General features: G+C 37.5%; 2 protein-coding genes and 1 long non-coding RNA gene across 4 annotated transcripts in view; 1 reads left to right on the top strand and 2 right to left on the bottom strand.

Annotated features, from left to right (window-relative positions):
• The window catches only part of LOC134653078 (uncharacterized), a 383717-nt gene that overhangs the window by 339513 nt on the left and 27093 nt on the right, over nucleotides 1-17111 (top strand). The window lies entirely within an intron of this gene.
• LOC134653071 (serine/threonine-protein kinase S6KL) overlaps nucleotides 1-17111 on the bottom strand; it is a 79858-nt gene that overhangs the window by 58867 nt on the left and 3880 nt on the right. Inside the window, exons 4-8 of one of the 2 annotated variants that reach the window (XM_063508363.1) lie at nucleotides 16827-16950; nucleotides 13253-13360; nucleotides 12754-12870; nucleotides 11881-11922; nucleotides 1274-1362 (exon numbers count right to left, since the gene is read on the bottom strand). In XM_063508363.1, the coding sequence (XP_063364433.1) occupies nucleotides 1274-1362; nucleotides 11881-11922; nucleotides 12754-12870; nucleotides 13253-13360; nucleotides 16827-16950 (480 nt within the window). Of the gene's footprint in view, nucleotides 1-1273; nucleotides 1363-11602; nucleotides 11645-11880; nucleotides 11923-12753; nucleotides 12871-13252; nucleotides 13361-16826; nucleotides 16951-17111 lie in introns of both variants that reach the window. The other variant, XM_063508362.1, reaches the window with a different exon arrangement.
• On the bottom strand, nucleotides 9943-12192 carry LOC134653074 (autophagy-related protein 101). Its single transcript, XM_063508366.1, has 2 exons — nucleotides 12161-12192; nucleotides 9943-10781 (listed from the first exon to the last, which is right to left on the bottom strand). Exon 2 carries the CDS (start codon nucleotides 10636-10638, stop codon nucleotides 9976-9978), a length of 663 nt encoding a protein of 220 aa, XP_063364436.1. The 5' UTR covers nucleotides 10639-10781; nucleotides 12161-12192; the 3' UTR covers nucleotides 9943-9975.

Genomic DNA, 17111 nt, shown 5'->3' with positions numbered 1-17111 from the left:
AAAACAGGGTTCCGTTTTTGACATTTTGGCTACAGAACCTTGTAACTACAGAAACTGCCCTAGTAGCACGGTCGCATTTTTATATATCGTTTATCGCCATGCCTGTCACGTTCTCACAAGTATGTAAGTGCGAAAGTGACGGGCATAGTGATAGTCGATAAAAATGGAACCGTGCTGAGCCCGCAGGATGACTAGGCTAGTATGTATGTATCGTGAGTTAGTTACTAACTAATATGTTGGCTCTTGACCGTTACCAAAATCTAAAATCAAGTATGTAGGATAGAAATAATTTACTAAAATAACACCGTGAAAAACTAGTGCCCTTATGCCCTTTGCCGTCTTGGCGAATCACTACCGTGCCACTTTAGATCAAACGGGTTAAATGATTGCAGAATAGACCCAGGAAGACACTATTAAGGGTAATCTGAAAATATCCGTTTCAGCATAATACCGAAATGTAGAAGCGAGTTAATTGCTAGGAATGATTGATTTATTGATCTTTTCCACCGTCGCCGGTTTTTTTAAGGTACTAACTTCTTACATTGAGACATAAATTCGCCATAATATTTACGAATGATTTTTGGCATTTTCAGAAAAAAATATACCATTTCTTAACAATCTCCGTAACTTAAACCCGTGACTTTTAGGTTACCTACATCTACGAAGAATTACGAGATTACGAGAACTGTTGATCTTAAAAAGATAAAGTTTCTGAAAAAATTGAGGTTTGTGACGCATTTTAATTTTCACATACATTTTGTAACTGACCCAAAAATGTTGTATGGAAAACTTCTTCCTTTTTTATTCGATAGTCCTCGTAATTTGAGTCGAAATTTTAACCGAAAACTCGAGTTTCTCGAAAAAAGTAAATGCTACCCTTTTGTTCTGATAACCCCAACCTCAATACCTACATGAAACCATCAATGCGTGTTGAAGGTACCTTTTTAATGGTAATTATGTACAGTCAGCAATACTATTAGCTTAGCACCTTTGCAGTACTTTGCATACAAACTTTTATGCAGGGGGTACCTTTTCTCTGCAGCTGATTGTATACAAATAGCGTGTAGTAGGTAAAATCGACTGGAGCGGCATTAAGTCCGCCTGTTTTATTTACTTCGTTTATGTACGAAAAAGTTTGAAATAAATAAATAATAAATATTCAGAACAACCCTAGACTAGACTAAAAAGAACGTTGAGACTTAGATTAGACACGGAAAAATATACACAGTGCCCAGTGGGATGTTGTGTTAACGATATAAAAAAATCCACTTACTTGACCACTCAGCATTCGACAGGCGACGACACCCAAAGACCACCAGTCCACCGCATGGCCGTAAGGCTCCCGGCTAAGTATTTCGGGGGCTGCAAACAAATACAAGGTAAATAAATGTATATTCTCCAAAGAAAAGGTTTATAATATGTATTACCTAAATAGATAGGTATCTGAATAGAAGAGATTTCGTTTGTGGTCGTGGCGGAAAATTTATTTCAGTAATAGTTTAGTGTATAAAAAGTGACACAGAACCTTATTTGCGCAAATAGCAAGTCAGCTGGAGCATTACAAAATGGCATCCGATGTTTTTTTGGTCTTCAAGTTTACAATAGAAGGACAAAAGTAGGTAGTTAGTTTTTTACAACACAAATAATATATTGGTTCATGCTAATATTAGGGTGTGTTCATTAATTACGCGAGGCGTTTTTGAGGATTTTTTAACTTGGTGAGATTTCGTAAGATTTGTCTCGATCCCCTGCCTTAGTCTCACGAGTCACATCAGATCTTTTAAAATTTGTATTTTTACTCTACGTGATATTTAGTGACTTTCGTGGAATTAGACTTGTCACTCTCTCTCCCCCTTGATGCCCTTACGTAATTAATGGACGTCCCCTTATAGTTGTTTATGCTCTCTTCTATTCAGATTATCTATGTTAGGGCAGCGAACATTCAAACTTCTTGTGCTCTACGCAACTAGCATTCCTCCATTCACACTTATAAAATAAATTAAAATGTAAAATTACTTATCGATGGTAGGAACTCGATGTGGAGCACACGAAGTCGTCCTGTTTGGGCTCCTTTGGCACACACACATACACATATCACATTAGTCGTCCAGGTTGTAGCGTACTTTTTAACAACAGTATTTTTTGTCCGAATATGATTTTATTAAAATAACAGATAGAATGTAGTCACGGAAATTGAAGGTTTGTCACTTTTTGATTCTATGTAATGGCATTTAAGGTTTAAAAGTGACTAACCTTCAAATTCCGTAGGTACCTGTACAACGACGGATATGTAAACATACAATGGCTTCGTTTTCCCTTTAATTATACGAAAATATAACTTTTTAACCTCCTGTATGTGGATAAAAAAGAACCTGGCAGAATTTTAGTCATCTCTTTTTTCAAAGGACGAGTTTTTCTGCTCTAGGTATAAAGCACACCGTGGTTTGAACTTGAACCCACGATTTTTGACAGATATTAAAGGTTAAATAATTATATTTCAAAATATTTAACACATAAAGCGTTTATAACCTGAACTTACTATTAATGAAGCCATTTCATCTTATTTCCATTGCTATTGCATTTTGCGTCAAATGATCAAGTGGAATAAAATCAAATGTGAAAATGTTGGTATACCATATGTAACAATAGAGATAATTGGTGGACTTCGAAACTTGACCGAAAAATACCGTAGTTTTTCAAAAGGGTTTTTAACCCTCCACCACATTTTATTACGCTACAAGTTAGTTATAAAACGGCGTTTGACACGCGCTTGACCAGTGGCACAGGGCGGACACGCCATACATCAAAAATGATTTGCGTTTATATGTGAGCGCGGCACGTCTGTACACGCGTCATTGAGTTTCTGACGGAATCTCAGTAGAGCGACTTACGCACACATTCATGTCGCGGCCTGTCGCGGGCGAGGTAATCCGAATCGGGGCGGGGCGGTGCGTCTCCGTTCTGTATGATAATACTATTACTTATTCTGTGCCAGCGGCGAGGGGCGTTGTTGCCGGTGTTACCGCGTTACACTTGTAAAATTGCAGCTTTATACAATGTGTCGTTACCATAATAATGTTATCTTTAATAACACTTTAAACCAGCCCTAGTAGCACGGTCGCATTTTTATCGTTTATCACCATGCCTGTCACGTTCTAACAAGTATGTAATGACTAGCTGTTGCCCGCAACTTCGTACGCGTGGATTTGTATGTTGGTGGTTATTAAATTCTACATTAGCTTAGAACATTCTTGTATTCTAATAATATGCCTTTATACAAAGATTCAAGTCCCGCACTCAAAAAAAATGTTTGACTTTCACATAAACTTTCAACCCCTTTTTCACCACCTTGAGGGATGAATTCTCAAAAACTCTGAAATTAGTTTTCTTCTCTTTTAACAAATTAACAAAGTTTTAAGTTTCTAGAATAAAATAAAATTTGAACCCGTTTTTAACCCTTTTAGGGGATGAATTATTAAAAACGCTGAAATCACTTTCCTTGTTTTCAAATAATTTGCCTTTATACAAAGATTCAAGTCCCGCACTCATAAAAATATGTAATCTCCATACAAACTTTCAACCCTTTTTTCACCACCTTGGGGGATGAATTTTTAAAAACGCTGAAATTAGTTTTCTTTTCTTTTAATGAAATAACTTTTTACGAAGTAAGAAATTCCTAACTTAAAAGACAATTTGAACCCTATACAAACTTTTAACCCCCTTTTAACCCTTTAAAGGGATTAATTTTTTAAAAACGCTGAAATTACTTTTCTTGTGTTCTAATAATATGTCCTTATACAAAGATTCAAGTCCCGCACTCACAAATATATTTTATCTCCATACAAAAATTTCAACCACTTTTTCACCATCTTGGGGGATGGATTTTTAAAAACGCAGAAATAAGTTTTCTTCTCTTTTAATGAAATAACTTTTTACGAAGTTAGAAATTCCTAACTTAAAAGACAATTTGAACCCTATACAAACTTTCAACCCCTTTTCAACCCTTTAAAGGGATGAATTGTTAAAACGCTGAAATAACTTTTTTTGTATTCTAATAATATGGGCATACAAAGATTCAAATCCCGCACTTGCAAAAATATTTTATCTCCATACAAACTTTCAACCCCTTTTTCACCATCTTGGGGGATGAATTTTTAAAAACGCTGAAATCAGTTTTCTGGTCTTTTAATTTAATACCTTTTTGCAGTTTTAAGTTCCTAGCTTAAAATAAAATTTGCACGCCAAGACAAACTTTCATCCCCTTTTTAACCCCCTTAGGAGTTGAATTTTCAAAAACGTCTCAATTACTTTTTTTTGTAATCGGCTATTATGCCTTTCTAAGAAGTTTCAAAGCATTTGTAATGGATTCAAACTTTCAACCCCTTTTTAACCCTGTTAGGGGATGAATTTTTGAAAACGCTGAAATTATTTTTCTTATATTCTAATAATATGCCCTTATACAAAGATTCAAGTCCCACACTCATAAAAATATTTGGTCTTAATACAAACATTCAACCCCTTTTTCACCACCTTGGGGGATGAATTTTCAAAAACGCTGAATTTACTTTTCTTATATTCGAATAATATGCCTTTATGCAAAGATTCAAGTCCCGCACTCAAAAAAATATTTGATCTGCATACAAACTTTCAACCCCTATTTGACCCTTTAAGGGATGAATTTTTAAAAACGCTGAAATTACTTTTCTTGTATTCTTATAATATGCCCTTATACAAAGATTCAAGTCCCGCACTCAAAAAAATATTTGATGTTCATACAAACTTTCAACCCCTTTTTCACCACCTTGGGGGATGGATTTTCAAAAACGCTGAAATTAGTTTTGTTCCATTTTAATATAATACCTTTTTACAAAGTTTCAAGTTCCTAGCTTGAAATAAAATATGCACCCCAAGACGAATTTTCATCCCCTTTTTAACCCCCTTAGGGGTTGAATTTCCAAAAACGTCGCAATAAGTTTTTTTTTAAATCTGCTATTATGCCTTTCTTAGAAATTTCAAAGCATTTGTAATGGATTCAAACTTTCAACCCCTTTTTAACCCTGTTAGGGGATGAAAATTGAAAAACTCTGAAATTACTTTTCCTGTATTCTAATAATATTTCTATACACAAAGTTTCAAGTCTCGCACTCAAAAAAATTTTTGTTCTCCATACAAACTTTCAACCCCTTTTTCACCACCTTAGGGGATGAATTTTCGAAAACGCTGAAATCAGTTTTCTTGTTTTTTAATATTATACCTTTTGACAAAGTTTCAAATTCCTAGCTTAAAATAAAACTTGCACCCATACAACCTTTCATCCCCTTTTTAACCCCCTTAGGGGTTGAATTTTTCAAAATCGCTTCTTATCTCTTGTACACTTTATAAATGTAACCTGGTGTGCAAATTTCAGCTTTCTATCTTTTGTAGTTTCGGCTCTGCGTTGATGAATCAGTCAGTCAGTCAGTCAGTCAGTCAGGACACTTGCATTTATATATATAGATAAAAATGGAACCGTGCTGAGCCCGCAGGAGTGGACAAACTTTTTCAGTCTAGTACAAAATTTTACAAAATTTGACCCCACATTTACAAAAAAATATAGAAAAATATACATCATTAGATTAATTAGCCACTCCAGCTTTACTGTATCAGGACATAATAATTACGTTTTAACATTAGAAAATAATACAAAAACATAATACTTCATTGTTTATTCATATATTTATATATAAATTATCACAAGACTAAGATTTCAGCTTATTTTGAACTTACACATCACAACATATACCCCCCGTGTCGCCATCTCATATAATCTAATATGTAACAGCCGTCATGTATTCAGCTTCTCTTCATACATATAATATTCTTTCAAATAAGGCCATAGCAAGTTACAATGTGCAGAAAACTGACGTTCTTAAGGAAAAGGGACCGCATAGTCTATGCAACAGCACGAAGAATATCGTACATTGACCTTTGATATCTCTATTGCTCACACAAAATTATATTGCCGTCGCACACGCGCAACTTTCCGCGCGAGTAACAGAGACAAGTGATAAGAGGGGAATGTACGAAATGATTCGTGTGCGATGTCGCTTTATTAAGAGTTTTAAAGAATATAACCAAACAAAAAACTAACTACATTATTTGGCCAATTATTTAATAAATATAAATGGGTTTTTCCTTATGTTTCTTTTGTTTAGGTACGTTCTCCAAAATTCCTTAACTCAGACTATAGTGCAGTAGGCGCTTACTTTGAAGTATTGGAGCAAGGTTTATAATGTCGTAAGTACCTCTACTAAAGCACATTTTCGTTAAGAACGACACAAATGACTATTTACAATGTGCTCCACACTTCCAGCTTTTGAATGAGGCACGCACTGGAATAAAATATATTGTCCTATCACCAATATTGTAAATAATACGTTACAAGGTACTCCCTGATATGAAACATGGTGAGATGATACAAGTGGGATGAAATACGCTACATCGTGACTGGCCCGAGCTGATTCCTTTAAAATCTAATCCGATTAAATCAAGTGGTAATAACTTAATTTTAACATATCATAGCGATTTTGATGCCACGGATTTCAGCGAGCGATCGGACAACCCACGGGCAAATGTATACAGAGTACTTAAGACGAAACAGGAGCTGAGATTTAAATATTTTTAGGTAAATATACCCCTCTCGCTAACGGAAGCGGCTCCTAAAACTACTACGATAAGGACAAGGCGAAAGATCCTGCGATAAAAATCTTAAAAATCGAGATTTCGTACTCGACTGTTTCCTCCTCCAAAACTTAACCAATCGTAACCAAATTTGGAAATCTAAATGATTATGAAATTATCTGTGTCGGACCGTTTTGCTTTTTTGCTAATTGATATCAGTTTTAAGAATACCACGCCTCTCATTGCGGCATAGTCAATTAGGATATTTTGGCCATTTTAGAAGGGCTCTAGCGCCTTAAAAAACAAAAATATCAAAAAAAGCAAAACGGTCCGACACAGATATTGACAATATTAATCTGTGTTGAAAAAATCATTAATCTAGCTTCAAAACCCACGGAGGAAACAGTCGAGTACGTTTGTATGGAGAAATGACCACTCCTGTTGGCTCTTAACCGAGCATTGAGCACGATCCCATGTAACGTATGTCACCCTCAAATATGTATGTACCATCAGCCGTAAAAGTGCATGGCGACTTTATCAATGAATTCGTTCTTAGTGTATGGCCTGAGTGGACGCTCGAGTTGGGCGTGCAGCGGGGCGGGGCGTGTGCCGTGCATGTTAAACAAATGCAAACGTATAGGAGCGACATTAGTGCACGCTGCTCAAATTACTCCTGACCCCGACGCCACGCTGCACGCCCTGCCGAACGCTCCGCTTCGACCGTCTACTCAGGCCTTACACTTAATTTCTCCATGCAATTTCGCAGCTCACAGTACATCTGGGGCCTGTTTCTCAAAAGCTTGTAACTTGTAACACAACTGGAAGTCCCTTTCTACCAAAAGCTGTCAAAAAGTGACATAAGCTTGTATTACAAGTTACAAGCTTTTGAGAAACGGGCCCCTGTTCAGTAAAAATATAAAAGCGTCCAACGACCGTCAGAATTTTAAAAAAGATTCAAAGGTATGTACAGCCTCATCTTTGGTGACAAAGTTATATAGTGATAAATATAGATAAATAGATAGGTACTATAATCCAATCGAGATGAAAACACGCCTAAGCTAGTCACAAAATGAGGTAGGAGAGTAAACAATCAGATGCTTGTGGATGAACTGGTGGCAACGCCCGTCGAATGACCTCCAAATAATGGAAACAAAAACCATTGTTTGGCGAAATCAAGGTTTTAGGTGCACGTTTTGAACGTTTTATGCCGTGTATAGGTACTAAGCTGCAGAGATAACTCTGACCCCTGTATTGAAACTTGTTTGCAGGGGGATCAGTTATCTCTGCAGCTTACTGTACGTTATTCTGCGGGCCTATTTGTCCGTGGAACAAGGCTCATACTTAGAAACTCCTTGAAATCGCAACTCTTTAGATGTATTTATTAGATTCAAATCGGAAAATTTATGCGACGTTGAGTTGCGGGGAGTGTTTCCACGGAAATAATCGCATTTACTGTCGTATTTAAAATGTGTTCCTCTCATAATTAGATACTTTTGCCGTGCCATCATAGTCGTACTAAAGACGTTTTGTAGTAGCCTTTATCGAGTGACCTCTGGTTTAAATATAAAAATAGTTTTAGAAAGTGGCATGCGTATGCTTTATCTTGTCGTTATCACGCGATAAAGACGACTATAATAGGCCCGCTAATTTAGAATTTGATCCACACTACGCGTGGAGCCTAAAACACATTCGTTTCAAAAATTATAGATTAAATTATAGAGAACAATAACGACGAAAAACTAAAAGGGAAAACTTTTTTAACTTAAGACAACAACACAAAATTGCAAACTAATACATCTACTATTCTTACTACTATGAGACGTTTCATGCACCTTTATCTAAACTATAGTTAAAACTACACACACCCAAATAGACGATCACTGTGAGAAGATTACATCTAGATCTCTAACATACCTTAATATAAACCGGTTTTATAATGTAATTCAATGAGAAAATCTACAATAAATTGATCTGTACACTGTCTTAAAACTGTAGTTATGCTATACACGGTGTGCACTGACAATTCTAAGAATACATATATTTAAAGTTCTCGACAATGGCTCAATAAGTATAAATCTAAATTACTTTTCACATATAAAATAATTCCGAAATATATTTTTTTTTTTCATAAATTTTACTTTTCGTTAGCTATATCACAAAAGCTTCTATTTTAATATAAAAATACACGCGAAATAGTCAAATGACTTTACTAAATTATACTGAGCGAGTACATCACTCAGCAATATCTCTAAGCGTCCTACAATAGCAAACACTATCTATACATACACAGACTGCCACCAAATAGATAATACATACATACTTATACAAATATTTTATCGTGCATTTACACTGGTGTCGCGGGTTAATAAATATACATACCCCATAAAACTATATTAATTGCAACAATAAATTGTATCTTCTCGTTATTAATAACTAGAGAACTAACTATTGGAACTTCTACAGTGCACAATGAACCTGAATCCTCCGAAGCGAGCTCATAAGTAAACGATATGCGAAGAACCTTAAATAAATCATATAAATGAGTGGACACATCAACCAGCCTTCTGAGTCATAGCTCTGAAAAAATTACAACTAAATTTACTTACTAAGATTTAAAGACAAGCTTTCATAAGCGTAAGAACGTATACTTTTGCTTCATTCCACCATTTTTGTATTTAATTTACTTCTGCATTAAAAATTGCTTGTAGAAAATAGCAAAAGTATTGTTATTATCATATACAAACAAACAAAACTATTTACATTAGTAGAGCCGTGTTGGTAATAAATAAAACAAGTACGACACGGCGCTACGTTTCAAACAAACTCTACTTACGACAAATAATAACTGCGACAAAAAACATTTACATAAGTACAATCTATAATTTGTTAATATTGCTGCGTATATCAAGGATTATTATGTATGTCAAGATTTAAAAAAAACATTACACTTGCCTTATCACATAAAATAAAACATGAATTACTCAATTACATTTATAAATGTCCATCATTATTTACAATTTACAATGTCCGATTAAAATTTTGATGTACAATTTAATATTTATATAAAGCGGAATAGCGAATATTTATATCACACGATTTAGACATAGCCGAAAAATAGGGATTTTGGGCATTGCTGTCTTTGTTGTTTCTATCTTAGGTGCCCATTTTTTTACACTTTGGCCGAGAGAGTCTACTGCTACAAGCGTGTCAAGGCAGTTTAAAACCCCCTTTTGTATTACCCGGGACTTTAAATTCATCATTTTGGATGCACTTTAAACACAAGCAAACATGTTATAGATAGTATAGAGACAGACATCACAAAGAAAGCGTATCTCGGATCAGCTTGCGGACAGTATTGCCCACTGTGAGCGGCGGCGCGCCAGACAAGTTATAGTGGATCTTGAACAGGTAAGGTTGGATGTCAGGGTACGATGTATCGAAGATTAGATCCGCGTCGGAACGACTCGGCATCTTAGGCACGTACTCGTGTCGGTTAATGATCTCTGTGATGAAGACTATTTTGTCTTGGAGCATTTCAACGACGCCCTCATGCTGCGCGCGCATGTCGTGCTCGGAGCGAGCCTCGGCCAGCTCGCAGTAGACCGTCCACACTTCCCAGGGAACGCATTCGGGTTGGAACGGCCAGCGGGCGCGTCGCTTTTGGAAGAACTCTAAGCTGATTGAACCGCGAGGGGTAGCTGTGTTCTCAGCGCCGCGGAGCAAGTCGGAAAAGTCGGATATCTCGCGTTTGACGTTCCTCCCGAGCGCTTCAGACTCGCAGCACACGTACGTGAAGTCTATAAAGTCGCAGTCGACGTCCACGTAGCTGACGGTGCGTATGGAGTAGCTTTCCTCGTTGTTGTAGGTGAACTTGCCGCTGGAGCGATGGAACAGAACGGTATGGAAGATGCTGGCGACAACCTCGTCCACCTGCCGACCCTCCATGGACAGCTCGAAAGCGATGCTCCGAGCGTTCATCTCGGGGTCACTGACCTCCGACTGACATAATCACTCGGACGGTGTGGCTACTGGCGACTGAAGGAGATTGTTGAGAAATAATTGACGCGCGCGAAGCACTGATCCATTTCACTTTTAAAATAGGTAATGTGTCAAGTCCCACGCTGAAATGGAAAATGACCGCTTTAGTCGGTTCCCTTTAGGCCTTATAATAAAAATCGAGCGAACATCGCTTGTTTGCCAAAATGTTATCATCATCATGACAGAAAAATATTAACTGAACTAGAATTATACCTATGTAACTTTACATGAAAAACAAAATAGTTTTTGGAACGTTTATATTCAGTCTCCGATATGAAACGAATATAACTACCAAGCCATGTTGATAAGCGTGGCTTTACAAAGTTCACGAGTTTATAACGCAAATTAATGAAATTACGTCTAAAATGATTAATTTTCCGGATAGTTGTTGTTCCATACGTTTATGACATATCTATGTCGCCGTTAATTGTTTACATTTGTTTGTATTACCTACGTTTTCCCAAAAAAATATTGAATTAAAATTACCAGTCATGATCATCATTTTTTTACTCGCAATATCATATAATACAATAAATACCTTAAAACGTTGTTATTGTTGTTAACCTTTCAGATTTATGGCACCCACACTGAGCAATAAAACACGCTTAAATATTATACGAAGTAACTTACCCATGTACTGCAGGGTGCCACAGAGAGTGGTGTTTCTAGTGCCTATAAACAGCCACTTGGAGCCCGAAGTATGCGCTTGATGTGGTATTTGCTGTAATGTTCTCTGGTTCATACAGGGAGTAAACAAAGTAACTTACCCATGTACTGCAGGGTGCCACAGAGAGTGGTGTTTCTAGTGCCTATAAACAGCCACTTGGAGCCCGAAGTATGAGCTTGATGTGGTATTTGCTGTAATATTCTCTGGTTCATACAGGGAGTATACAAAGTAACTTACCCATGTACTGCAGGGTGCCACAGAGGGTGGTGGTCCGCGAGCCTATAGACAGCCACTTGGAGAGCCCGAAGTATGAGCTTGATGTGGAAGTTGCTGTAATGTTCTCTGGTTCATACAGGGAGTATACAAAGTAACTTACCCATGTACTGCAGGGTGCCACAGAGGGTGGTGTTTCTAGTGCCTATAAACAGCCACTTGGAGCCCGAAGTATGAGCTTGATGTGGTATAGTTGTTGTAATGTTCTCTGGTTCATACAGGGAGTATACAAAGTAACTTACCCATGTACTGCAGGGTGCCACAGAGGGTGGTGGTCCGCGAGCCTATAGACAGCCACTTGGAAAGTCCGAAGTCTATGAGCTTGATGTGGTAGTTGTTGTAATATTCTCTGATTCATACAGGGAGTATACAAAGTAACTTACCCATGTACTGCAGGGTGCCACAGAGAGTGGTGTTTCTAGTGCCTATAAACAGCCACTTGGAGCCCGAAGTATGAGCTTGATGTGGTATAGTTGTTGTAATGTTCTCTGGTTCATACAGGGAGTACACAAAGTAACTTACCCATATACTGCAGGGTGCCACAGAGAGTGGTGTTTCTAGTGCCTATAAACAGCCACTTGGAGCCCGAAGTATGAGCTTGATGTGGTATAGTTGTTGTAATGTTCTCTGGTTCATACAGGGAGTATACAAAGTAACTTACCCATGTACTGCAGGGTGCCACAGAGAGTGGTGTTTCTAGTGCCTATAAACAGCCACTTGGAGCCCGAAGTATGAGCTTGATGTGGTAGTTGCTGTAATGTTCTCTGGTTCATATAGGGAGTATACAAAGTAGCTTACCTATATACTGCAGGGTGCCACAGAGAGTGGTGTTTCTAGTGCGTATAAACAGCCACTTGGAGCCCAAGATTGATGTGGTAGTTGTTGTAATGTTCTCTGGTTCATACAGGGAGTATACAAAGTAACTTACCCATGTACTGCAGGGTGCCACACAGGGTAGTGTTTCTAGTGCCTATAAACAGCCACTTGGAGCCCGAAGTATGAGCTTGATGTGGTAGTTGTTATAATATTCTCTAGTTCATAGAGGGTGTATAGCTGTATACAAAGTAACTTACCCATGTACTGCAGGGTGCCACAGAGGGTGGTGGTCCGCGAACCCACGGACAGCCACTTGGAGAGCCCGAAGTCTATGAGCTTGATGTGGTAGTTGTCGTCGAGGAGGATATTCTCTGGCTTAAGGTCGCGGTAAATCACGCCGGCGTTGTGGAGGAAATCTGAAATTATATATTTATTTTATCAGACACCTGTTCAACGTAGATACTATATAAAGCTCTTGGAAATTATTTTATGTTTGATCTGCAGATATAACCAGTTTCTATGCATGGGCAGTTATCTCAACAGCTTACTGTAAATCATCGATCACATAGTATCGGAAAACAACATTTCTACAAAATATGACGCTATATGAAAGGTTCAAGGCATTAAACTCGGTTAGCTCCACGGGCGCAATATGACATCCGCAATGTCTAATTCAAATTGTATATTTATAACTTCAAGGTCGTTTTTTGGTTGGCAAATTAGGTCCGGGGGAATCAAGGAGTTATGGCACTTACCCACCTTACTTACCTTACCTTACTTAGTGGTTGAAAGACTTACCTATAGCTACGGCAATCTCGGCAACGAAGATCTTGACGAGCTCCTCAGGGAACACCCTGTATCGGTCCAGCAAAGCTAACAGCTCCCCACACGGAATGAATTCTGAAACTGAAAATAAATAATTTAACACTTGAACAAGTCACCTTTCAAGTAGAAAACAAACGTTGAAAATATTTCAGCACTTCTTGTCGTAGCGTCGGGGACCTTTATACTGTTACAGGATTTCACCCTATCAAAGCACTTGATTTTGAAATGCGTGTTTAGACATATCACATATCTCTTTCGGCGGCGATAGAGCGAATAGCGACATGTGCTTATTTAGATGTAAATCCCTTGTGAATAAGATTCACAGAAAAATCACACTGCCGGCGAGAGAAAACACTAATTTCTCGTCATCGACTGTCGGCAATGGGATAGCTAACTTAAAGCTTGACATTTCTATCAATCCATTCGATTAAGAAACGTTTTTTAAGCATAGTCATCAGTTGGGTTTTACGCACGTCAGCAAACGTTATACTCGCTTTCAATTAGAGGTTTAAACAGTTATATTTACTTGTAAACTTTCCATAACTTAAGATAAATTAATAAAATGCATGAATGGTTACATTGTACGCATCCCGCAACGAAATATTAACCTGATGTGACCTAATTATTTGTGCAAATAAACAGTAACATCTAGCCGCGACTCGAACGATAAGAACGTTACCGATAACGCAAGTTAGAATTATCGAGACCGTCAACCTTCTAAACACTTATCACGAGAAAAAGTAGTTTATCAAGGCAAATAATTCACTAGTGATGGTTCAGATGCATTTCCTACTACACACGAGCTTCTTGGCTCAGAATTATTTGATTTGGTGTTTTCTTACACACGGGAGGCACTTATACTTATATATATAGGAGGGAGGATACGTCTTTTGCGTTTTTTTTTTTAATATGTAGAATCATTAGCTGTATTGAACTTCGAGGAGGCTTGAACTGACAATCAACCACGTTTTTTTGCCAATTTAAGGGTTATTTATAACAGTGAAATCAATCAATTGAGAAAACAATGAAAACGTAGAGCCATTTCTGGGTGGAATATTGAGTACTAACACGGAACGATCCGGAAATATGGGTCATTTTTAGTGTAAAAAGGAAAACCCACAAAAGTAAGATCTGAGATGAAATGTTGTTTGCACAGAAACATAGCACATAGACACACGCCATCACAGACACCACCAGCCACACAGACACCACACACACACACAGAGACACACACACACACAATTTGACCAGCAGTGTTGACGTATGTAAGTTGTCCATTGCCGCCGTCTCAATTCACGACATCTAAAACTAAATATTTTGAAGTATTTTTGACCTATTATCACGAAACTAAGGACTGCGACGCGTGTTGACAGAATTGTATTTAGGTAAATAGTGAATTATATCTTGCAAGTTAATACTGTCCTCATAATAAACAAAATGATATCAATCGAAGTGCATGTCAACAGAATCAATTGACACAAACCTGGTAAAGAATCGAGTTGTTAAGTTTGAATTATTATAAAGTTGTTTGAGACTTAAGTCTTCTGTAGAGACTCGAGTACTTACCTATTACAGAAGACTTACATTTTTACAATAATTTTCAAGACTACGCATTATCGTTGTGATCATGTCGCGTAGTGATTCATGGTTCAGAACTTAGCAAAGATGTCTAGTCCTAACAAGTCTTGTTTAAGCACTGAGTTTCAAAAAACTGAGTTGATGTTTTCAAATCAGACTCTAAGATTCGAGCCCTTACCAAATTTCAACTCACTATGCTTTCCAACCGCGGCAAGAAGAACCAGTATTAATGTGACCTTTAATTACGCATAATTGTTACGCATCTCGAGGTCTTATAATCGAGGTCACACTATGTTTTATGAATAGGCAGCCCAGCGGGCGGTCCTGTTATAATTAGAACAAGATAACCCGATCAGCCACGATGCGAGTGACAATCACTGAGGCCGAATGAGCGGACCACGTGGAGTTTTGCGCGCAATACTGCGGTCCGTCAGACTTGAAAAGTTATTCAATTTGTTACCTTATTCCATTACATTAAGGCGTACAATAGAATTATCAAACGTCCATCAGACATCTGAGCGGCTAAAGTGTTCAAAAATATCTGAATATGCACTTTAACGTCTAGATATCTAGATAATAGAGACTTTGTTCAAATATTTGTGAATTTTGTGAACAACTTGGCCGCTCCATTGTTACTGGAGAGTGAAAATAGCAGGTTTGTTTAATATTTTCATCATTATCGAAAAATAATAGCCACTTTCTGTAACTGTAATACATACACGGTTAAAATACAATTTTATATCCTAATAACAACAAATTTTCCGAAAATAAAATGGAAAGTGGGCTTTTTCTAAAATAAATATCGAAAACCTGATTCTTTCAAATCTGGACGTTCTTGGGCTCATTCTACTCAGAATCGACAGCACTCTCCATCCTACAATTAAAAAAAGATGTCCCAAAATTTTGTATGAAAATTGTACATTCCACTACGTCACGTTACATACAAGTGAAAATTTTTCTCATACTAAAAACGTAACGTAATGGAATGGACATTTTGGGACATATTTTTTTAATTGTAGGATGGAGAGTGCTGTCGATTCTGAGTAGAATGAGCCCAAGAACGTCCAGATTTGAAAGAATCGGGTTTTCGATATTTATTTTAGAAAAAGCCCAAGTACTAAGTAAACACAACCTTACTGTTAAGAGAAAGTGTATAACACGTCGCCTGTTTAGTTTACTTCTAGGTACTGCAAAGAATCTTCTCATTTGGGGTTCAAAAGCCGAACAGAAACTTCCTTTATTGAGACACTAATTGCAGACTTGCACTATCGTTACGTCTCTTGTCTACAATAAAGTATTGACCCAAAGAACTGACCTCTGTAATCAGTGAGTAATCCTTCCTTGCGTCTCGGAGTTACAGATATGGCCGATAACGAATAACGTGTCCATGTGAAGGAAGTTTAATCCATTTGTACAACTATTTTGCCTTACAACTTCAAAAATCAAATAAAAAAGTTACACCTTGGGCCCGTTTCTCAAAAGCTTGTAACTTGTAACACAAGCGGATGCCACTTTTTGACAGGTTTTGTTAGAAAGGGCCTTCCACTTGTATTACAAGTTACAAGCTTTTGAGAAACGGGTCCCTGAACTAAGATATTAGAGTTAAATTTTGACCATAGTTGGGAGCTTTGGACTATAGTTAGATTCTACGATAGTAAAAATGGAGTAATCTATAGAAGAACCAAGTCTACAGGTAAATAATAAGATATCACATATCTCAGTACCTATTGAGGGAATAAATTATGAGTATTAATTAAATTAACCTTTTCGACGCCGTGTCATACACAAAAGCTGTCACTCTGACGCCACGTCACCGAAGTGTCAAAACTGAAATTGAATTTTATGCATGTGCATGTAGGTTTATATTGCTCTGTGGTATGTGACCGATTAATCCGTCTTTGGCGTTGGACCTGCGGTGCTGATATATCCGTCATCGGCGTCCAAAAGGTTAAATTGATAAAACACTTACCAATATACAGTCTTTTCTTAGTCTGCCAGCGCGACACAGCCCCAGCGATGAAGGAATGGTGGCCACAGGCACTTTGGATACGCGCTTCCTCTTTCACCTGCCTTACTGCATTATCACCAAGAACCTGAAGTAAACAAATGATGATGATGATAAGTCAACTCACTCAAAATCTTACTAACATAATCCTATAGCTTTCCATTTCCATCATCAAACCTACTTTCATCATCATATATAAGCAGCAAAAATGTCCATTACTTTACTATCCCTATCCCCCAATCCATTAAT

This window comes from Cydia amplana, chromosome 12 (assembly GCF_948474715.1).
Source record: "Cydia amplana chromosome 12, ilCydAmpl1.1, whole genome shotgun sequence".
NCBI lineage: Eukaryota > Metazoa > Arthropoda > Insecta > Lepidoptera > Tortricidae > Cydia > Cydia amplana.
This window is presented reverse-complemented; position numbering and strand designations above follow the sequence as displayed.